Source organism: Coenobita brevimanus, chromosome 54 (genome assembly GCF_032717465.1).
Source record: "Coenobita brevimanus isolate Jiangsu-jjx chromosome 54, ASM3271746v2, whole genome shotgun sequence".
Classification (NCBI taxonomy): Eukaryota; Metazoa; Arthropoda; class Malacostraca; order Decapoda; family Coenobitidae; genus Coenobita; species Coenobita brevimanus.
The window spans coordinates 2,471,009-2,496,092 of NC_137007.1; the positions used below are offsets into that span (position 1 = coordinate 2,471,009).

The 25,084-nt window shown below is 40.5% G+C and overlaps 1 protein-coding gene across 1 annotated transcript in view; it reads left to right on the forward strand.

The window, feature by feature from the left end:
- LOC145400920 (nuclear RNA export factor 1-like) overlaps positions 1-17,693 on the forward strand; it is a 44,688-nt gene extending 26,995 nt beyond the window's left edge. The window contains exons 10-16 of the mRNA XM_080273280.1: positions 2,157-2,193; positions 5,422-5,559; positions 5,772-5,872; positions 8,245-8,416; positions 12,114-12,281; positions 14,329-14,492; positions 17,281-17,693. Coding sequence (XP_080129406.1) covers positions 2,157-2,193; positions 5,422-5,559; positions 5,772-5,872; positions 8,245-8,416; positions 12,114-12,281; positions 14,329-14,492; positions 17,281-17,392 — 892 coding nt within the window. The 3' untranslated portion in view covers positions 17,393-17,693. The remainder of the gene's footprint in view (positions 1-2,156; positions 2,194-5,421; positions 5,560-5,771; positions 5,873-8,244; positions 8,417-12,113; positions 12,282-14,328; positions 14,493-17,280) is intronic.
- Positions 17,694-25,084: the final 7,391 nt, after the last annotated feature.

The following is a 25,084-nucleotide window of genomic DNA, read 5'->3' on the forward strand; positions in this document are numbered from 1 at the left end:
GCAGGAGAGAGGCTTCTTCACCCTGCAGTTCACTGGGTTCACATTCAGTTGAACTTGGGACTATATGCTACTACAGTTCATTGAAGTGGAAGGAAGAATTAAAAAATAATATGCCCCCTTCAGTATTGTATCTTTGGTTATCTTCCACTCAACCCCTTCACTACTATGACATACTGATACTGTACTTTATCATTTATTTTATTCCGAGTACCTCCAGATAATTTCAGTCAGTTTGGGAAAGACCTGTTGTACTGAAGGGGTTAATGAAGGCCGTATCCATCCCTTAGAGTTCAAAAGTGATCTCCATATCTGAATTCAGTGGATTGCAGGTAGCAACAGTAAAATAAGTATGTCATTGAACTGAAGGGGTTAAATTGCACTGGATACACGGGGACTAAGGAATTCGAAATGCCTATGATCTATAGCACCATAGCCTTTTATCATATAAATTATTAATATATTCTTTCCTTTAAACACTATTTGATTAGCTAATGCCACAGTTACAAAATTTCATGAACTAGTTACCCATTACACTTGTAGTTAAGTGCCTAGGTCATTCTTAACTATGTGCTGATGTGATTTGATATGTCAGGGATGGAAAAAGATTGACAGCAAAGTATTCAGCTACTATACTGTTCAAACTAGCTTGGCTATATGAGGCAGTAAGTAGATATTAATATGGATGAGAACAGGATGACCATGAAGGAGGTTAATGTAATTTCTTCATCATCATCATCATCATCATCATAATGTCTGACACCTTGCTTTTTTCTTCTATCACTCACTCCATAAGTTATATTTGTGTGAAGCCTCTTATTTTGTGCCTCTTTTCTGCATCAGGGTTATACCTGTATTACTCTTAACTATGCATTACCTCTCTTCTTACCCCTTTTCAATGTTTTCTTATGTACCGCATCAGCCATTGCTATTATTTTCAGTATTTTTTAATATGTATGCATGTATGCTGGTGTGCTTGTGTGTGTGGGGGGGGAGGTGTTTGTGGGTGTGTGGGGGGGATGTGCTTGTGTGTGTGTGTATGTGTGCACTTTGTAATGTATTTTCAGCCCATTTTCTTTGTGAACCTGGTGTTTCAAGCATTCCCGACTTCCTAATGTTTATAAATATCAGTATTAAACTTATTTCTTCTTCATGACACCCCTGTACATGAAATCTCCCAATCTTTACAGTTCCAGCTGATGTTTGTCTTCTTTACTATTTTCTTTTTGATGTACTGTATGTGTGGCAGTATTGTGACTGAACTTTATGCAAATTTGAGATTTGTCTTTGCAGTTGTGTCTAATGCACTCAATCTTTGTAGCTCCTCTCAGATTATTTCAGATCATGGCACAAGATCTCCAGACTGAAGACATCACATCAACAACAGTATTCCTCTATACTTGTTCTGCTGGGATTTTCTTTTACAGTCCAGTAGGAATAGTTTATTTGCCACAAGGAAACTGGAATGTTCTTTTTCAGTCCAATAGGAACAGTTTAATTTAGATAAGTAATGTAATTATGGGAAGGCTTTGAGTTATGCCTGTGTTGTTTATGAAATGATGGAAAGACAGTAGGTATGTAGGATGTAACATTTCCTTTTGAACTTTAGCTCTGTCATGTGAAAGATACATCAGTTGCTGCATTTTTCAAGAAGGTATTGAAGTGCATACTGTACCATTTCTCATAGCTGGCATCTTTATAAACCATCATTAGTTTGAACAAAGTAAAAATTTTCAAGAGTAATTAGGACATGTATTGGAATATAATGTACTGTACCTTAATTGGTGTTGAGATAGTGCAGTAATTGTTTGCTTCCATATTTAGTGCATTTCTTCAGACTGAGACAAATGTTTAGTAAAAACATTTCATATACTGTACTGTACTTATGGTTTTGTGTACCTAAAGTCAGTAACTACAGCATAGTGGTAAATATTGAATAAACTGCAAAGTAAATAGCATAAAATTAGATAGGAGAAGAAAATTAAGTATCTTATGTAGCCAAGAAAATAAGTTTATTAGGCACTTGCAAGTTAGGTCAGATATTGCATGTATACACTCACCATTGTTGCTGTTGAGCATGACCCACTCAGTAACCTGTAGTGGCGGTGGTGGTGGTGCAGGGAACACCAGTTTTGACCTTATCATCCTGTCTCCCCCAGTGCCATCAGGAAGAGATGCCCCAAAGTTACATATCTGGTAAGTTGTATCCTTTTCTGTTCAAGTACTGTGCTGTTGATTAATTTAGATCAGGGCCCACAAGAGGGGGGTGTTAATTGTACCAAAACACTAGGAGCCAAGCTTAGTTAGGGGGCCTGGAGAGCAATCCAGGTGGTTTTTAGTATTTGGTAAATACTAAATGAGGATATAAAGGAGCGTTGTGGTGTTGATGTGGATGTGATAGGAAGCGTTATGAGGAACACACTGAGGTGGTTTGGCCATGTGGAGAGGATGGAGGGTGAAAGACTGACGAAGAGAGTGTATGTGAGTGAGGTGGAGGGGGAAAGAGGGAGGGGGAGGCTGAGGATGAGATGGAGAGATGGGGTGGAGAGGTATATGAGAGAGGAGGGTGTGAGTTGGGAGCAGGGGAGTGAAATGGCGGGGGACAGGGCGACTTGGAGGCAATTTGTTTGTGGCCACCCCAAACGGGATTGAGGCGTCTGGCAATAGATAGATAGAAAAATTATATAGTGTCATATAATGTGGTAGGTGGGGGCGCTCACCATCCACTCACTCGATGTAGTGTTGCTTTGGGTATCTGCCTTTTCCTCTCTTCCTTCCTTCCTTTTCTTTCTTTCCTTCATTCTTTCCTCTTCCTTCTGCCTATGGGTGACTCTACACTGAGTGACAAGCCAAATGGTTTCCTGTACACCAGGAAACCATTTATATGGGTGGTAACCATATAATCATATTATGGCACCTGGTGGTTTAGTGGGTAATTAAGGTGCTCCAATCGGATTGAGCTGGTGCAGGTTTATATCCGAGGGGTGGTTGGGGTTTATTGCTTACGTAATGCCACTCAGGGATGAGTGAGGCTGGTCATTCTCATCTTAAATGTCAGGACCAACTCGCCTAGCCCTGGGCTTCTGTGCTCCTCATGGGGAAGCATAGGATTGGATGGTGGATAGGTGGATGGATAGTCCAGGTATCATATGATCATTGTCACTCACTTTTTTGAGGGAATATCAGTATGGCTGAAAATCTGTGTGTGTGTGTGTTTAAAGAGAGAGAGAGAGAGAGAGAGAGAGAGAGAGCACTAAGGCCTTGAGGTATGTACCCCAGACCCTGATTTAGGTAAGTAGCAGTTGAAAGGACACATCAGAAGTTATTATCTGAATGATGTACCAGACAGCAGAAGGTAGGGTGAAAACATTTTAAGTACTGCTGTGTACTGTATAATGCTAAACCAGAAGCAGATTTAAAGCATATGAGCAGTAGGGTCCACAGTTGATCAAGTCATGGCAACCCTTTTAATAGTGTCAGAAGTCACCATGTAGAGTGAAATGATTTTGGATTGGCTTCAGGAGACTGGGCACATGCTGGTTTCCCATGAGAGAGTGGGTTCAGCTAATCCTGGACGGCTTTAGGTTGTTCTTGGGTTACTGTACTTCTAACAGTGTGGGTGGAAACAAAACTCATCACTTGTAAATATTTCCTTCAGTCCGGTGACTTATTTTGCAGCTACTAAATTATTTGATTTCATTTAGAAGACCATCCTAATGCTGATGTGGCTGATGTTCTTCTAGTTTTAAAAAATCTGGAACTTTTTGTGGGGGTAGAAAAATAAAGAAGAAAGTCTGTCGTCAGATTGAAGGGGTTAACATTTATGGCAGATTTATTTTTTTTTAATTTTCTGAGACTTATGAGATGTTCAGTAGAAAAAGTTAAGTCCATTGCATTATCTTTCGCATATGAGTGGTATTTAGTACAAGTATTTTTATACAGAAAAATTGGAGTTTTTGCATTTACCATAACTTTAAGACCAATACTCCTCACATTGATTTTTATAGATTTTATACATACATATATACATCATCTAATCCTGTGTTGCCCCATGAGGAGCGTAGGAGCCCGGGGCTAGGCAAGTCGGTCCTGACATTTGAGAGTGACCAGCCTCTCTCATCCCTGAGTGGCATTATGTAAGCAATAACCCCAACCACCCGTTCAATATAAACCTGTACAGGCTCAATCTAATTGGAGCGTCTTAGTTGCCCACTAAACCACCAGGTTCCATGATTTGGTTATATGATTACCACCCAGTGCAGTAAATGTCTATAACTGCTCCAAAAACAGTGTGCATAATGTTGAGTCACCCAGGTCTGTCTGGCCGAGCAGACCCGTCAGGTGCAAGCAAGCAGCTGCCTTGCAGGGCCATACCGTACAGTGAACCAGTGCTTCCCTGCAGCAGACAATTTCTCACCACAGTGAGGCACAGGGAAAAGTGCAGAAGTTTGGTTCCTGGATGGAACAGGGTCATTATATATAGTAAGCTGCAGATCACTTTGTGATTTGGTTATATGGTTACCACTCAGTGTTTTAAATGGATTCCTGAGTTGCAAGGAAACCATTAGGCTTGTCACTCAGTGTAGAGCCACCTGAAAGAAGAGTAATAAAAAGTAACAAGAAGGATGAGAGAAATACAAAAAGAGGAAGGCTGACAACTGACAAAAAAGAAAGTAGGCAGCATTACATCAAGGGAGTTTGTGATGTAAAAGGGCAATATCAGTTTTTACAGCCTCTTATTATTGTTAACCCATTGAGCTCAAGTACTGGTACATCTTTTCTGGAGTGTTCTTGTTATCTACAGATTGTTTATTTCAGTGTAGGAGAGACTTTGCGAACTACAGGAGTTAGACATAGCCTTCGTGAAGTTCTTCATCACTAAGTTGCTTTTAGTTGAAAGTAAATCCCTGGTAGCAGCTGGAATGAAATATAAATGACAGTGTACTCAAGGTGAAGGGGCTAAGGCTTTACCTCTGATTTTTGCATGTCAAAATGTTAGAGGAAAAATAGTGAAATTTTCTTCTTTGTTGTGTAATTTAAAGATTCAACTTGAATGTGTATAGCATAGAAGACCTGCTCACCAGTGTCAAATGTGTACTATGGGTCACTAAAGTTTCAGTGCATGGGGGTCTGATGCCTGCCAAAAAATTTTGATCAACTGCTGATGTTTACCAACGTCGCATTGTGTACAAACAGTATCGATTTATATAAACATAACATGTGCTGTACATGTGCAAGAGGATATTGCTAGTTGGCGATATATGACATCTCCGGTAGGTTGGACACTTAATATTTCAGTGACCTTCATTCTGTCGTCCAAAATGTTTCACGTATGTTGTGCACTGATACTTTTGTGACTTAAGGCAGCAGTTACAATACATATGGTATACATACAAGAATCACAGTAAATTTTGACTCCCTTAGGATGGTCAAGAGTTGCCCAAGCCAATAGGATTTGAGGTGGATGATGAAGTGAGCACGTTGCCAGCCTCCATTCCCTGCTACTACGTCCAGGACCAGGCCAAGGAGCTTATCACCATCTTTATTCAGCAGTATTACCAAGTGAGAGAAATTATGATGGAGATGGGAATTTGTGAATTGAGAGGGCAGTTACTGTAGTAAAGGTGGGAGATAACTGTACAATATTATACTGATATAGTGGATGCTCATTAGTCTCTGAAGCTGGTTATGGTTACCCTTGCTTTTATTAACCTGTTTTGACATTTTGAAACTTACTATTTACCATCACATATTATGATAATTCATTTTTGCAGATATTTGACACAGAGAACCGACAGCCTTTGGCAGCAGCATATTCTGAGCATGCGGTCTTCTCCCTTTCATGTAACTTCCCAGAAACTGGACCTGCTTCTAGGTGAGACCCTATATCTTCATTTGTTTTGGAAGTTTAAGTTTTTATGAGAGAGAGAGAGAGATTCACATTAAAACCATAGTTTTTTGTGGATTATGAAAAATTTATATCCTGTCAGAAGGTGGTTTGTTTAGTAAAATAAATTTCACTTGCAGAAGATAACCATTAGTATTCATCTCACACAAATCACTGTTTCTTTTCTTGTCCATTCTATGCAGGCCAGTCAGATTCATTAAGAATCCTATTTCCACTTCTCTTATTCTTGACTTTTAACACTTCATATCACATCTGTCTCATGTCTTGTATGTTAAAGTGTTCACTAACCCTGCTTCGTATCAAGGTCTTCATAACACTGGCTGCATTTCTTCCATGACTCCCTCTGTTCTTTACTTCTTTTGCACATTTAGTACTTCTTTTGCACATTTACCACTCCAGTACTTTACTAAGGTATCAAAATTCTTCCGCTAATGTAAATCTCTCTCTGTTTACCAATACCTAACGCTGAGTCACATTTGCTTTCATCAACCATTTGCTTTGTATGAATTATTAGACAAGTTTGTGTGGTAGGTGGGGGCGCTCACCATCCACTCACTTAATGTAGTGCTGCTCTCGGGTGTCTGCCCTGTGCTCTCCTCCATCCTTCTTTCATTCCATCTTCTGTCTTTCTTTCCTTCATTCTTTCCTCGTCCTTCTCCCTACGGGTGACTTTACACTCCCTCTTCTGTCTTTCATTCCTTCATTCTTTCCTCTTCCATCTGCCTATGGGTGACTCTACACTGAGTGACAAGCTAAATGGTTTCCTGTACACCAGGAAACCATGTACTACGCTGGGTGGTAACCATATAACCAAATTTTGGCGCCTGGTGGTTTAGTGGGTAATTATTGTGCTCCAATTGGATTGAGCCGGTGAAGGTTTATATCCAAGGGGTGGTTGGGATTTACTGCTCACATAATGCCACTCAGGGATGAGTGAGGTTGGTCACTCATCTTAAATGTCAGGACCAACTGCCTAGCCCCGGGCTCCTACGCTCCTCATGGGGCAATGTAGGATTGGATGATGGATGGATGGATGGATGTCATTGGTTTGGGATTATCAAAATTTCAGTCTTCCTTTCTAGATTATTTGACATGTGAATCTTGGTGGTGTTACGTGTATAGTGCTTTCACCTTAATTGGGTCCAGGTTTTGGTCTTTTGGAGCTTGCTTCATGTAACTAAATGGCAGAAAAGGTCAATGCCGTGGCTCTGCATCCTTCTCATTGCACCTTTTCACGACTAGCATTATTTTCGTTACTCCATCGCTACTGCTTGGAAATGAAGGTGGAGAGATGGTAGTTTCAGGTCAAGTTGGTGACCATATAACCAAATTTTGGCACCTGGTGGTTTAATGGGTAATTATTGCACTCCAGTCGGATTGAGCCAGTGAAGGTTTATATCCAAGGGGTGGTTGGGGTTGATTGCTCATGTAATGCCACTGAGGGATGAGTGAGGCTGGTCACTTTCATCTTAAATATCGAAAACAACTGCCTAGTCCTGGGCTCCTGCGCTCCTCATGGGACAATGTAGGATTGGATGATGGATGGATGGAGTGAAAGGAGTATACTGTAGTAATTTTATATACACAGTTCACCCTCAGTATAATGAACTAGTTGGTACCAGACCCTTGACGTTAAAGCCAAACACCATATTGTTTGGTGATTTCCCAGGCGTCGTGGCTTTTAGCAAACAAAGATTGTGATATATACAAGTTGTTCACAGTAGCAATAGAATTCTCTCAGTTCCCTTTTTGAAAACTATACAAGGCCACACACCTGGTTCCACAATATTACCACCCTCACACTATCTCACCATGGCCTTGTTTTATCAGTATAATTATATTTACTTTCAGTCTCTCTTCTTTTATCCTATTCCTCCACCTCTCAGATCTCTCTCTAGCCTCCATCCAGTGACATATTTTATATTTCATTCTTGCTACCACTAGGCAGTTTTATTAAATGTAGGAAAGGTGTTTGGAATTGGAGGGGTTAGGCATACTTTTCATTCATTTGTAGATCTCATTCCTGACTAGATCAGAATCATCTGGTGGTAGGCTGAATAAAGTGAAAAACCATATTTTTGAAGTAGTACTAGTAGTATACTGTTGTAACCTAAGATTTACCTGAATGCAGACCCAGTGGACTGCAGGCTAAATTTTCCCCATTCCCCTGCAACATTCAACTTTTAGGGGATAGGGAAAGGAGTGAGGCAAGTTAGTATAACCAGAATGTGAAGTTACCTAAATGTGTCGGTGCCACCACAGGCAAGTGTTCTTCTCCAGCTTCATGTAATTTGGAGTGAAGAGTTGATAATTGCAACTAATTTACCACCCACCTCCAGATATATTGGGCTGTACATGAGCGAGAACCGAAATCTGCGTCGTGTGAGCAACAGTGAGCGGCGTGAGAAACTAGTGGTGCAGGGGCGGGCAGCAGTTGCTGCAGCACTCTCTAACCTCCCACTCACCACACATGACATAGCATCATTCACAGTTGATGTTCCTGTAGCTGAGGTTAGTAGTAGCCATCAATGGCCCCAAGTTATTCAGATTTTTACTCTGTTTCTCTGTTCACTTATTTAGTTTTCATTGTGTGATCTGAAGAGATTCCATTTCTACTAAAGACCTTCAGTTATAGTACTTTCTCTATAGCTTACTCATGGGAGATTTTTAATCAACTGGAATCCTTCGAAGTTACTGAAGGAAGCACTTGGTATTCAGTATTCAGATTTCAACCCTTCCATGAGAAGTGTTGGTTTGAAAAGTTATGAAAGGTTTCTCTGTTAGAAATAATATTTTTTCCTTTAATTTTTAGTGCCTCATGATGAAGCATAAAAATTTAAAACACTTAAAAAATGAACAACACTTTGTCACAATCACGAGCAAGTGAGGCAGTGATGTGTCACGTACAGTGGCAAGGGCAGAACTGGGACAGGGACTTGACTTGCCAACTTATTTCGTAGCATAATGTTAGAACAAGAGAAGTTTTGCGTCGCAGTGGCTTGATGCCTTGCCGAGTTTGGATCTCCAATAGATGGCACACTACTGACTAAATAGTACTTTTTCTGACTTTTTCGGTATTTTGTCAAAATTCAAAGCTATTTTTTACATGAATATTTTTTTTAGCTGTATTTCCAACTGAAAGACTCTTGAGTAAGAGGCATTTTACTGTAAATGGATATACAGTAACAGTATGGTACAGCAGCATGGGAGTACATAATCAACATGTGGTACAATAGGCACTTTATATCACGAAGTAGAAACCTTGAGATACTGTACTTGTACTAGACTATTAAGCATTTTATACAGTATTTCTTTAAATGGGAAAAAAGATGGGAGAGACAACAGCCTCAAAAAAATAAACATGGAATATCTCTTATTGTGCTTAATTTAAGTAAATGTTAATAGAAAAATATATACAGATATATAAGAGTAAATTTAAACAGCTGGACTAGTCAATTAATTGCACTACAACAGTGGCCCTTCGGTACAGCACTCCACTGTTCCACATGCAGGTGACGTCAGCTTGTCTCCATTGTATTGTGTACATAACTAGTCTTCTGCTTTCCACTCAACTCATTCCCAGTTGTGCACCTCACCCTTGTTTTTAATAAATAACAAGCCATTCTTATTGCCTGTAGGTCCTTCTGTGGAAAATTATTATTATTATTATTATTTATTTATTTATTTTGATCATCATCTTCCTCCACAAGGTATGATATACCATCTTGGTCTTTGAGATTCAAGAAGTACTTGTAGGAAATTTAGACATCTTGAAATGGTGAAGGAAACTGGTGACGCTCCACATGTGGTGTCACTATACGAGTGTATGCAAGCAGTCACAAGCGCATGTAGCAAGTTGTGTAGTGGGACACACAAAACTGAGCAGTCTGGAGGTAAACAGAGCTGTCAAAACTAACATGATCAGCTGATTAACTTAGTGCAAATCAGAAGTATTAATCCCCTGCCAGTAAATTTTACTTTTTCTCAGACAGTTAATGTGATGATTGTATGAGATGGTGATGCATATGATTTGATGAGATGATAATGAGATGCTAACATGACGGAATGAGATGAGATGATATTGTGATGGTGATGTGAAATGTACTGGACTAAGAGCTCACGATAGGGCGACTTGTGAAAGATCAGTTTTGGATGAAGTGAATGTGAATCACCTTGCAGCTTGGCCCAGAAACTTTTGTGGCGTGAGATTTTTAATTCCCTTGGGGGGGGGGGAGTAACCAAATATCCAAAAGCTTATGAAAAATAAGGGATTACTGTACTTTACATATTATGGAGGTTTTTATAATCATCATCACCATCATCATCTGGACCTCCTTTCCCACCCCATGGCAGGGTGAGGGGGTAGCAGTGTCCAGACAGCCCAGGTTTGTCCATTTCAGTGGGCCAGGCTTCCATTCACTGATCATTCAAGTGCTCAAAATTCAGGTTTCATCAGATAGGTCAAAAAAATTTCACCACATTCTGTAGCATCACATATACCTATCTGGTAGAGCCAATCTGAACACTGTCATGTTAGAGAGGGGTGCCAAATCCCTGGTTATGCACTTCCCTCTCAAAATTCGTCCAGCCAGCTCGATCTGTTGTCTGTCCTGTAGTCTCACCAACTTCCGTACCTCCCTTCCTCACACATTCATCCACCATATCCCTCCACCTTCTTTGTCTACCTCGCCTCCTTCAGAATCACTCAGATATACCTTTTCCACAACTCTCTTCATCCATTCTCTACAGGTAACCATACCATCTGAGTACACTTTCTTAGATTCTGGTGTCCACAGACTTCCTCACTCCTCATCTTTCACGAATCACATCATTCCGTATCCTATCCACTCTCTGCACTCCACGTATGTTCCTCAGCAGTCCCATCTCTACTGCTCTTACTCTTGACTTGTTATTTTCATGCCACACTATAGTCTCACATCCATATGTTAAAGTTGGCACTAACACTTCTTCATGTAAGCCTCACATAGCTGCAACACTCAAGCCCTTTGTTTCATATCAAGGCTTTCATAGCACCAGCTACTTTCCTTCGTTTTTTCACTCTATTTTCCACTTCTTTTGCACATTTTCTTCTCTTTTTTTATCATTTTACCCAGGTATTTGAACTCTCACCAATTCCAGTCTCTTCCATTCACTCTAATATCACAGTGGGAGTCACCTTCTCTGTCAGTAACCATCACTTTACTCTTTTCTACCTTTACTCTCAAGGCACAATGCTCACGGTCTCACAGACATATACAAAACGCTGCACTTGTCTACCAAGCTCTTGTCTGGTATTTGCAAATAGTACTGCAACATCAGGATACAACAAATTTGAGATATTCCATCCATCACCATTCATTACCAACGCCATCTGTATCTCCATTACACGTGGTTTTACTTCCCTCATCACCCCATCCATATACGGTATACATTGAACAACCATGGGGACATCACACAACCTTGTTGCACGCCCACATTGCTCATGAACCATTCACTTAGATGCCCATGTACTCTTACATGTGCCTCACTACCGTCATAAAAATTCTTGACGGCACCTAGCAGCTTACCAGGTACACCGTACATGCGCAAAACCTTCCACAATCCTTGTCTGTCTACTTTGTTGTATGCCTTCCCCAGATCCATGAATGCCATAAACACCTTATAGTCCTTCTCACAAGCCTTCTCCACTCTCTCTCTCACTGCAAATATTTGATCCACACATTCTTTGCCACTCCTAAAGCCACCCTGTTTATCACTCACTAGGACTTCAGATATCTCTCTTACTTTCTCTATAATAATTCTTCCATGTACCTTCCCTACAACACTCAGTAGACTTATGCCATGATAATTCTTGTGCTCACTTTGCTCACCTTTATTTTTGTACTGAAGAACAATTGCTGCCTTTTTACACTCTACTGGCACAGTTTCACTCGTCCATGCCTTCTTATATCTCCAAGAAGCACTGCATTCCGCCCTCTCCACTACACTTAATCATCTCCGCATACACATCATCAACCCCAGCTGCTTCTCCATTTTGCAGCCGCTTTGCAGCATTTTATATTATTAATAGATAAATAAGTCTTTTACAGTATTTTCACATATATTTATGAGTGGTTATTGCTTAAGTGATGAGTTTTTCATGTCCATGTTTTGTGTAGTGCTAATTTTTCTTTTGTGTACTGACCAGTTTTTATGTTACCCAACCCAGGCTCAGCTGATGGTGGCAGTGGTCAGTGGTGTATTTAGACAGTTAGCTGATCGTGCACCACCTGTCCGCTTTTTCTCACGCACCCTTACCATCGTCCCAGAGGGGTCCGGCTTGTGTATTGCTAATGAACAACTGTACCTTACAACTGCAACTGTGGATCAGGTCAAAGTATGTTATCAACCAACTTGTCAGCTTTATTCAGAATTATACAGTCAGTTTAGCCAGTACAATTCCTGATTGATGTGTTGTATGTCTGTTATATCTCCACACATTTCCATGGCATCTCCAAATTCTTGAATTCTTACACCCTTGGTGTTACTTTTGCAATAACCGAAACCTCCGTTTACACCTTTATATCTATTACTGCACTTGCACATGTGGCCGTTTCCTTATAGGTCACCTGTGACCACTGTCATCTCCTCATTTATCATTACCACACTCTCATTTAAGCAATCATAGATCTTTTCCTGTTCTCTGTCATCCGTACTACACTGGTGCTTATACCGAGAACAGTCATGGCCTTTTTTCCAACTTTTAGTCAGGCAGCTGTTCATTTATTCTATCTACACTAATCACAATCACCCCATCTCTCAGCCATCATGATGTCAACATCTTCCTCACATTGGTTACTACTCAGTAGCATTTATACAGTACATTGGTATTTAGGTCTGTAGAATTATTGCCAGTGGATATTAAGAATAACATGGAATAACTGATGCATCTCCCTCTGAAAAGCATCAGCTTTGAATGATATAAGGAAAATGACAAACACAAAAATAATTCTCTGTCAGTCTGACTAGTCATCCAAGCATTGTCCGTATTGAGAGAAATTCATAGAGTATTAATCCACATACCATACTATTAAGGAGATACATTACCCCCTGTATGTTCTGTGCTAAGAAGTGCTTGACTAACAGCCTGTGGATATGGAAAAAGAATCCATTACAGAAAGTGTATTCCTCTCATGCTGACCAACAGACTTCTTTTTGCATTTCAGTCTGATTTGAGGAAGGTACGGGTCACAAGTACATATGCTTATCTGCTGCTCCCCAATTTTGGCCTCTTATGCCCTTGAATTTAAATCTTAGAGATAATCAGAGCACAGTAGACTGCCACTTGCATGGTTTGGGGGACCTGAGAAAACTACTTAAAAATTAACAGATTGTATGTAACCCCCTTCCATTCAGTGGTGCATTTTTATTTATTTATTTACTTATTTATTTGCTGTCGAGATACATGATTTTGTTAAACTTCAGGAAGAATTTGTATTAGTAGAGTAGTTATTTAGGTTATACTGTATCAAACCTCTTCAGTTCAGAAAGTCCAACTTAAAGGGAATAAAATGATCTTGTATCAGGTAAAAAAAAGAAATTAGGTTGAAGGGGTTATTAACATAATGGGATAATTAATTTGGGAATTGGCCTCAGAGGACCATATTATTACATGACATTTCAGCTTAAATGATTCCAAATCGTAGCATCCTGCCCTCATCCTCATATATTTAAAATGTGCATAATGTGTATTTTCAGCATCCGTAGTGCTGTACTTAACACCTGAAAGATAATTAGAAAAAGAATGGTTTAATACAATATAATACACTTGATGTAGTGCTGCTCTCGGGTGCCTGCTGTTTCCTCCCTTTTTTCCTCTTCTGTCTTTCATCCCTTCATTCTTTCTTCTTCCTTCTGTCCACAGGTGACTCTACACTGAATGACAAGCCAAATGGTTTCCTGTACACTAGGAAACCATTTACTATACTGCGTGGTAACCATATAACCAAATTATGGTGCCTGGTGGTTTATTGTGTAATTAAGGCGCTTCAGTCAGATTGAGCCGGTGCAGGTTTATATCCAAGGGATGGTTGCGGTTTATTGCTCAAGTAATGCCACTTGGATGAGTGAGGCTGGTCACTCTCCTCTTAAATGTCAGGACCAGCTTGCCTAGCCCTGGACCCCTATGCTCCTCATGGGGCAACACTGGATTAGATAATGAATGAATGAATGAATGAACAAAATTACAGCAGTCAGTAGGCATGCGTACAGCCCATTGCCATAGAGCATTTTGACAACAGACATGTGTTTTTTTGTATTGTAGTGAATTACATTACTGTATAGTGTTTTTTGGCAACTATTGTTCATGACTGAAAACTTAATAAAACAGCAGACTTCATAAAGACTTCACATATGCTAACAGAATTTTGTTTTTGTACTTTTAGAGGGCATTCAAAGATCCACCAGCTACAGCGGTGGCATTGGGATCAGTCACACATGCGGCAGCGGAGCCAACAGCAGCAGCAAGTGATCCTAGTGAGGCAGTCAAACAGGAGATGATTATCAAGTTCTCTGAGGCTTCTGGAATGCTGCCTCAGTACTCTCAGATGTAAGTAAAGCTTTGAATAAGGGTTGGGACAATGATGATGGTGGTGGTGGTGGTGGTGGTGGTGGCAGCAGCAGCGGCGGCTGTGGATGTGGATGTGGCGGCAATGGTGGTGGTTGGAATAGGGAATGGGATGTTGATGAAGGTGATGGTTGGAATAAGGATTGGTATAATGAAGGTGATGGTGAGTGACAGTGATGATGATGATGATGACATCTAAGAGTTGCTGTATTACGTAGAGTGGCTGTAACAAAACCAGATTTGGGCTAATAGTAATATGTAATAGTAATAGTAATAGACTATTACAAGGTTTTCAGAGTAATAGTAATAGTAATAGATTAAAAATCAAGGCTGTTATAGTAATAGAAGGCAGAGTTATAGATAATAGTACAGTACCCTCGCGTCCAACATGGTAATATTGTCATGCATGGGTCCCGTGTTGGACCAAAAACGTGTTGGACAAACAACAGAGCTTATGGGGAAAAATGAATTATGTCAGCAACCCTAGGAAAAGTCACCTTATATACATACCATATACCTATACATATATTAGTACTGCTGTAATTATAATGAATGGTACTGTACTATGAATGATAACTAACCTTTTAGGATAGTGTTGGTGGGCTTGTTGGGAATGGAAGGTGGTATCTGCGGATGTAGGTAGTCCTACTGGGTCCCCGGAGGATGCCTGCTGGCATCACTAGTGGGTAATGGCTGCTGCTTCTCCTCATCCTCCCTCATAAATCCTTCGAAATTCCTCTCCCCTTTCTTCTGCCTCTCGATGAATTCTAGCTTGGTGGCCTGAGCCACTTCTCGGGGTTCTCAGAAGGCTTCCTAGGCATCATGAGCTGAGTAAAATGCAGTAGCAAGGGCAGAAAATGCAGCAAGAAAAAAGCACCATCCAATGTGAAATATGTGACTGAGTGGCGCTGTGGTGGGAGAAATTTAAACAAAACATCATGGGAGAGCAGAAGCATTTTTCATTGGGCGACATCACGATCTCGTCACGATAGCAGGCGAGGGAGGCTACTTGATCGGAAGTTTTGATTGGCTGTCAACGTCACGGGAACGTCCAGTATGACCGTGTTGGACCAGGGGTGATCGTGCTAGAGGCGAACTCTGTGGATTTCGCCCACTTCTCGGAGCTCCGTCCTTGTTATGCTTAGCACCCGTTTTACAGTTCTTAAATCGTATTAAATTGTACTAATTTTTTGCTCTCCGTGCTGGATGCGAATCGTTCTGGACAAACGCGTGTTGGACGTGAGGGTACTGTATATTACTTTCCTTTTTGTGGTAGGTGGGGGAGCTCACCATCCACTCACTCGATGTAGTACTGCTCTTGGGTGTCTGCCCTTTCCTCTCCTTCATCCTTCTTTCCTTCCATCGAAGGGTCTTCCTTTCCTTCATTCTTTCCATGTTCTTCTGCCTATGGGTAACTTTACACTCCCTCTTCTGTCTTTCTTTCCTTCATTCTTTCCTCTTCCTTCTGCCTGTGGCTGACTGAACACTAAGTGACAAGCTAAATGGTTTCCTGTACACCAGGATACCATTTACTATGCCAGGTGGTAACCATATAACCAAATTTTGGCGCCTGGTGGTTTAGTGGGTAATTATTGCGCTCCAATCAGATTGAGCCGGTGAAGGTTTATATCCAATGGTTGGTTGGGGTTGATTGCTCATGTAATGCCACTCAGGGATGAGTGAGGCTGGTCACTCTCATCTTAAATGTCAGGACCAACTGCCTAGCCCCGGTCACCCACGCTCCTCATGGGGCAATGTAGGATTGGATACTGGATGGATGGATGGACTTTCCTATTACAGACATTTACATAGTCTTCATGTGTCAACAGAATAAATTATTTATGCAGTGTCAACCTATTGATACTGAGTTAAGACAGGGCTATCTGGCAACTTCATCTCCCACAACATCAATGAAAGACAGCGCTGTCTGGCAACTGCATCTCCCACAACAACAATAACCAACTACAGGTTACATAACACACCCAAAGTTAATGCACAGAGCTAATAATATCACTAAGTTTTTGCTGCTCTCCATGATGCAGGTAGACCACAGGAGACCATGCAGAATGGAGAGTGGCCTACTAGCCATCAAATGATCGAGATATACTTGTGCATTACGTGATACAGCCTCCCAACAATAATGTAAATGATAACCATTTTCAATTTAAATAACTAGTGTTATTGCAAATAGTATATTAAAAGTACTAGTAATAGATGACCAAGTATTAGTAATAGTAATACAATAGATAACAACTAAAGTAATAGTAATATAATGGGGAACAGTTGAAAGTAATAGTAATAGAAACCTAGTAATAGACCCCATGTCTGAACAAAATGCGCGTTACCTATGTACAGTGTTAGTGTGGTTCAGTTAGTCATTCTTTTTCATTCTGCTTTTGTACATACGATAATTCTTTAACCTCATTCCAGTTCATCTTGTTTATTTTACACTAATCTTTTTGATGTTGTATCTAGTATGCCTGACAAAGTGGTTAATCAGAGCACCATTTAGAGGTAAGGGCTTATATATTCTTATGTGTAATGTTTTGCCCTATTGCTGGCTTCTTCAGACAGAAGGATAGAATGGTAAAAAAGGGGAGAGGGAAAGAGTATGGAAGAGAGATTGGAAAGGAGAAAGGAAGGTGGATGGGGAGAGGAAGTGTGATTTTGTAATGGTGTCATAATAAATAAATAAATAAACAAATAAAAGCATGCACACATGATTGCTACAAATACAGTAGTGCCACTGTATCTTTATATTTTGTTGCAGGTGCTTGGAGCAGAATGGGTGGGACTTCCAGAAATCTGCTGAAATGTTCAGCCACCTTAAAGCTGAAAACAAAATTCCCCCAGACTATTTTCCACAGAGTCCTCAGTCATAATTAACTGACTTAATGATGAACAGACTTTATACCATTCTCTTACCCTATTTCCCTTAGAAATATGAAGCAGATAGGATCCAGAAATAGGATGAAAACTTTAAAGTATCATCAGTGCCCAGTGAAATGGGCCACACATCCATGCACTTTCATTTATCATTCACAGCTTCAAAATCTCTGCTCCACCTCACAGTGAAATCCAACCACACTTTATTTTTATGTGAATTGTAAATAGTGTAGAAGTACTTCCATGAAGTACTGTCATTGAACTACATACTCGTAATGATATTCAAGGTTGGCATGTAATCAGGAACTCTGCCTTGCACTTTTTACATACACTGAATCACTTGGCTGCTACCCAGGACAGTTTTCCTGGTGTTGCATGACCAGCTTCACTTACTGGGGTAACCAGTTGTTTTAAATGCCATGCCCTAAAGAAATAGTGAAACAAGTGTTTGAGGTATGCAGAGGAGATATTTTGATGAATCTGTGATTATTAAAAATAATAGGATTGTGTCATTTTGAATAGTTCAGTATGTGCTTTTGTAGATCCATGAATGTAACACTTATGGCTAATTACTATTCTTATGTTTATCATTCATGACATTGTGTTGCCTTTTGTCATCAGCATAAGCAGAGATAATCAAAACAGAAATATCACCATTTGCAAGTTGTGGTGAACTTTATATACTGTACATATATAAGTGCACAATGCTGCTGCCCTTTTGGAAAATTTTTGCATTTGTAGGGTTGCACCATTAGTTACTTTTCCTGAAAGAGCATTTTTAGGTTTAGCACTCTCATCTTAAATGTCAGGACCAACTTGCCTAGCCCCGGGCTGCTACGCCCCTCATGGGGCAACGTAGGACTGGATGATGGATGGATGGAACTATTATGTATCGGTATTAGGTAATTTTTGTAATAAGAGGTAGATTACTATATTTATTTAGCCAACATAATTTGTATAATAATTAATTTGTGTGCATGGTTCTGAAATAATAACTTTATTATTTTGATGTATGTAATGTAAATCATAAGTTTACAGTGATTCCATATTAACTTAACACATTTTTCACAGTAAAACTGGTACCCAACCTGGAAATACTTTTCACACAGCACACCATGATGTCCAGTGAATGATCAGTGTTGAAACAAATCACATTTACAGTTACTTTATTTTTTTAATGAGAATGTATTTCTCATGCTGGACATATAATTTCTCAGTGATCTTCTCAAACATACAGTTGGTGTTTTCTAGGAACCATGTAAAGTGTTAGTGAGATACAGATCTGGACAAAAATTACATACCAGTAGAGTTTGACAATGGTGCCAGTGTGCAGGAAGGTGCTCAGAGTCATGCCTTGAGTTTTAGTGTTCCATATCATTCTGACTGTTCTTGATTTCCCACAGTACTTCATACAGTTTACTGTGTGTGTGTGTGTGCATGCATGCGTACATTCATGCATGCGTTCATGCATGCGTGTATATTTGTTCATTCGTTAATGAAGGCTCCAACATGCTTGCATGCGTCAGCCTTGGTCACCTAATGACGGCTCTCCATGCTGTTCAATCTCTGGCAGCTTCCCTATTCAGTCCCATATCCCTGAGGTCACACTCAATGACCTCGTTCCAGGCCTTTTTCTGTCTGCCCCTTGCAGCCCTACCCCTAAATTTAACACTTCTCACTTTCTGCACCCAGTTATCATCTCCACAAGCCCAAAGCATCTCAGTCTACCTCTCCTTATTACAACAATGCACACCAGTCCCGTCCTACTCCTCAACTCTTCCATCGTAAACCTACCCCCCCCCCCTCCCAGGCCCCACACTCCGGGACGTATTGCACATCTACCTAGTCACTGACATTTCTGTACTTTTGAGCCTGCGAATATCCTCTTCCTTTACTGCCCAAGTCTCACTGCCATGCAGCATTACACTTCTAACACATGCTGCATACAAAGATCCTATAGCACGGAGGGAGAGCCCTCTCAGTGTCAGGAGAGGCAACAGCTCCCTGAGCTTCTTCCAACCACTTCTCACTCTAGCCACAGAGACAGCTCCAGCCCCACTTCCAGCACATAACATGTCTCCCAAATAACAGAACTCTTCCTCACGCTCAAGAAACTCAGCAGCAAGTTCAGTCCATTCACGCCTGACAATCTCCACCTGCTCTCCCTGACACACCGCACACATGAAATCAGCATTGTCTCGCAGTCTGCCTCTAATACCACTGCATCTCTTATGCATCCACTTATCACAGACATTGCACAAGATGGAATTACTTCCCACGCCCTTGTGGCAAATCACACATGGCCACTCTCCTTTGACAGTACCGCCACCAGCCCTAGAGACCATCACTTTTGTTTTATCTGCATTTACCTTTAAGCCCTTGTGCCCCTTACTATCTCTCCACTTCCTAAATCTATCCTCCCTCTCCCTTTCATTCTCTGTAATCAACAGCAAATATCAGCATACAACTTCTCCCACGGGAGTCCATTTCTGAAGTCACGTGAGAGGGCGTCAAGTACCATGATAAGCAACAGGGGACTCAAAACTGACCACTGATGCACACCAACATGCATGGAAAACTCATCACTGAAATCTCCATTCACCCTTACCTAGGTGCGAGCACCCATATTCATGGCCATAAACACTCTAACCAGCCACTCCTCGATACCAAGCTTTCTCATTCCCCACTTCACCACCTCTCTAGGGATACTGTCAAAGGCCTTCTCCAGATCAACAAAAACAAATTACAGTTTCTTTCCCATATATTTTTTCTGAAGCTGTCAAACAATGAATATGGCATTAGTGGTCCCTTTGCCTAGCACAAACCCAGACTGCATGTCATCAATATTTCATTCTCTAATCATACCGGTACCTTCTAGATATATATATATATATATATATATATATATATACACACACACACAGCCCTAGGGTGGGAAAAGATGTCCGGATGATGATATATATATATATATGCTTGTTTTGCTACTGTGAAACCCTTGAATTTATTATCAAACTTCAAATTAAACCTGAAAGGCATTACTGAGTGGATCAGTAAGAGCTAACTCTAAACCTTCCAGTCTGAAACAGTCTCTCTTTAGTTGAATACATTTTCATAAGGTAAAAATAGTCAGTAGTACATCACTGTAGTTCTGTGCAATATTAAACTGAATCCAGTCTTGATAGAACACATAGAAACCTTTGTACAGTATTTTCCATTTTGCCTTTGATCTTGTCATAATAGGCTTTCTTATGTACGGTACCTTCTTGGACATGGCTACAAAGATGCAACCATACATACAACTGAATAGTGTGACCTTGTGTTTCTTGTACTATGAAAAGTGTGATGTGTACAGGGTGGCCTGTGAATAGTGCTCCACTCAACACTCATTTGATGGTATCTTATATGTTGTGGAAATGGTTCAGTTTGCTGATATGGGTGTGGGTGGTGCAGTGGGAGAGGGAAATGAATACACTGATGCAGGTTAGACATTGATGGGTTGACTGGGTCATCCCTACACTACATGAAAAATTGCTCAGGGGAGTGGAAGAGGTTAGTCACATGTGGGTTATCTTGTGTTTGTCGTAAATCCAGTGTACATACAAAGTGTAAATATGCAAGTAAAGGTGAATGATTGTTGATCATCCTCTGTGCTTCTTCTTTGCCAGATATAATTGTAGTACAAACTTTTGAGAACAATTTTTCTACATAATGTTATTGCTCTGTAACTGATATCCACAAGATTGTAAATATCTGTATCTAGGTATTTTTACCATCCAGAAAAAGCCACACTTCTTGAGCTCGTGGAAGGTAGAGTTTTCATAGTCACAGGAAGTAGATATAAGTATGAAATTGCTAAAGTTATCTCAGTTGCATAAAAGTCTTTTCTAAGTTTAACTTTATTATCCATCCTTCTTTCCTTCCATCTTCTTCTGTCTTTCTTTCCTTCAGTCTTTCCTCCTCTTTCTGCCTATGGGTGACTTTGCACTCCCTCTTCTGTCTTTCATTCCTTCATTCTTTCCTCATCCTTCTGCCTGTGGGTGACTCAACACTGAGTGACAAGCCAAATGGTTTCCTGTACACCAGGAAACCATTTACTATGCTGGGTGGTAACCATATAACCCAATTTTGGCGCCTGGTGGTTTAGTGGGTAATTATTGTGCTCCAATCAGATTGAGCCGGTGAAGGTTTATATCCAAGGGATGGTTGGGATTTGTTGCTCACCTAATGCCACTCAGGGATGAGTGAGGCTGGTCACTCTCATCTTAAATGTCAGGACCAACTGCCTAGCCCCGGGCTCCTACACTCCTCATGGGGCAACGTAGGATTGGATGATGATGATGATTATTATTTTTTTCTTAAGATAGGGAGATGGATAGTGTTGGAAGATCTGCAATATATGCATTACAATATTGGGAGAACTGTGAACTGGCTTTAATCTTTGTGCATCTCTGTCCTTTTTTTTTTTAGAACTGCATTATGATATGACCTATATTTACTTAAGCTTAATAGGGATTTTTTAATGTCACAATATATTATCTGTGATAACATTAAAATGAAATAAACAGTTGTGGCATTAAAGTACAAGTATGTGTATATAATGTTGTCAGGCTTGTGTATGATGATAGCTAGTATATACTGTACAGGGTTGGATTTATTTTTGTAGTCCTTGTCAGATCTGGAAATTAGAAGGGAGGGGGGAAAAAATCTACCCTGTACATAACCACACATGTTCTAACTAGCCCCAGTATTTAATATTGCAGTCCTTACACTACTAATGCACAGGTTTACAGTGCTGTGTAACTAGAATGAGTATATAGGTACAGTAGACCCTGGCTGTAATGGACTAATGAGGGAAGCTGGATCCAATGACACCGATAATCTGTTGTATCCGATGGTCCCCTCCGAGGTAGAATTTCAAGCTTGGCTGCAGCCTATTCTAGTACTAAGATTGAAAACTATGCCAATTTTACACTGTTTTGCCCTTGTGCAGCTTATTTCACATCCTTGTCATAACACTTCTTCATTACTAGTATTGCTCTTGTCTGTTATGACAACTCAGCTGTCATGGTGGGGAGTGGGCAATTTCAGGCCAGGTTGGATAAAAAGGGTTGGAAACATGTATTGGAGCCCATTGCAACCCATTTAATGGACATTTCGTCATGGCTGAGGGATATCAGGTGGCCTCCGTAGCGTCCATTAAGTCCGATATCTGGTCAGCTGAGTTCCATTAAATTGAGGGTCTTCTATATAATGTGGTGATATGAAAATAACATTAATGTATGTCATGAAAACTTGTGCTCTGTTTATCTTCGCTGTCATTATAGGTTAGTGCTTCTCATGGGCGTAGGAAGTTGGTATGCAGCCTACAGATATGAGTGGAAATGGGAGTCCCAACAGCACATGCTGGAAACTGAAAATCAGTACTGTAAATTATACCAAAGGCTTTTGGTATATAATCATTAAATACTTTAAAATTATGTTTTATTTATACCTTTCTTAAGTGTGACTATACAAATATACACTGCTCACTGTATATTTATGATATTTTTGTACTGTAGTAGCATAATAAACCACATGTGTATTATTTTTTCTAGATCAGTGTGGTTTAACAAAATTGATTATTAGGTTCAGTGGATTTTGTCAACTTAGCATTCATGTGTCCTGATATCAGACCAGTTTAGTTTCTGTATGGTATTTTAATAACATGAAATCTGTTCACATATCCTTTGTGAATATGAATTGATGATTTGTAAATCATGCAGTGAATTTTAAATGTTCAGTTTTGTGCAGAGATTGATATGCCACCATAAATAAGCAACATTAGTTACTCTTTTAATATTTATCCTTGCAGTGCATAACAAGTAATTGTTGTTTAACCCTGGTATGTCTGCATGAGCAGACCCATTGATCACAGAGAATCAACTGTCCTTTTGGGGGCATAGTTTCCCTATGCTGTTGTTGTTATATCTGTATCTTAGTGTATCATGTGCAGTGCAGTGCTTCATTATGTGTATCATGTCATATGTGTCATACCTACAAGTGGTACATATGTTGTCTGTGACCTCACCCTACCCAGATATACAGTAAGCTGGTAGCTCAGGAGGGCTGAGTGGTGACCTGATCTAAGCATAGCCAGGTGAACTCGGTCATCTTTATTTAATGATAATTTTGATGGGTGGATTTTGAGAGATCTTGTCGTTGATCAACCCCGGTCAATGTGGCTGAGCAGACCTATCAGCTGCAAGGAACCAGACACCTTTGTAAGGTCATTCTGTGCAGTGAACTGGTTCCTTTGCATTTGACAGCTCCCTGCAACAGCAAGACATTGGGAAAAGTATGGAGGTTTTGTTTTTTGATGGATGTTGCATTTGCATCTCCACCTGGTTAGCAGGGGCACCATAGCAGGCTCCACGTCACCATGTTGCCTGGATATATGGTGACCACCCAGCATTGTAAATGGTTTCTTGGGCTGCAGGAAACATTAGACTTGTCACTCAGTGTAGAGCCACGTAGAGTGGAAGGAAGAGGAATAAAATTACAGGAAAGGGAGAAGTAGGATGAGAGAAGGGAAGACACAGAAATGGAATGGCAGAGGTAAAGGAAGAAGTGGGAAGCACTACCGGTACCGTACATGAAGTGAATGGATGATGATTGCCACCACTTACCACTTGAGGGGGTCTTGTTACATACTATAGTATAGTGCTCTAATCGAGGCGTATTTCCCAGCATGTGAAGTGGGTGAGTACAGTAAATTACTATAGGGTATACTGTTTGTATAGGAGTGTCTGGAAGTGTTATGTTGCTTAAAAGGCTTTGGTAATGATTGTATGGGTGTGATTTTCTGTGCCTAGTTGTGCTACGTGATTCTGTTGTGAAATGGTGTTCTGTGATGGCACGAGCTGCTGCATAAATCAAGATAATCCCTTACAATCCCATAAGGGGTGTTGCCTTGATCTGTAATTTTGCCACTGTGTATTAAAATATTACAAAATATTGGATGTGGAAAGGATGGAGGGTGAAACTTACGAAGAGAGTGTCTGTGAGTGAGGTGGAGGGGGGAAGAGGGAGGGGGAGGCCAAGGATGAGGAGGAGGGATGGGGTGGAGAGGTATATAAGAGAGGGGGGTGTGAGTTGGGAGCAGGGCAGTGAAATGACGGAGGACAGGGTGACGTGGAGGCGATTTATTTGTGGCCACCCCAAACGGGATTAAAGCGTATGGCAATTAAGAGATAGATAGGATGTAGGTAACAAACTTACTACACCACACATGGAAGCCAGTCTATTATATTTCTACCTTCTCTGTTGTTATGCTTAGTCCCCTCCTCCTCACTCACATACACTCTCCTCGTTAGTCACACTCTCCATCCTCTCCACATGGCCAAGTTACTTGCAAACATTTCATAACTTCACCACCATTCGACAAGACCTGGCCGACGGCGGTGGCGGTGGACTCATCACCCTGGTACACAAATCCATCAACTTTGCAGATACCAGTGCACACACACAGTCACTTCTCCCCCCACGTGACACCACAACAGAAATACAATCAATTAAAATATGCACTGGCAACAAATTACACAACAATCGCTAACACATACATATCTCCCCCAATCGTCCCCCACAGTACCACACAATTACTCTTCACAGATACACCACATCACTAACATACCCATCATCATCCTGGGTGG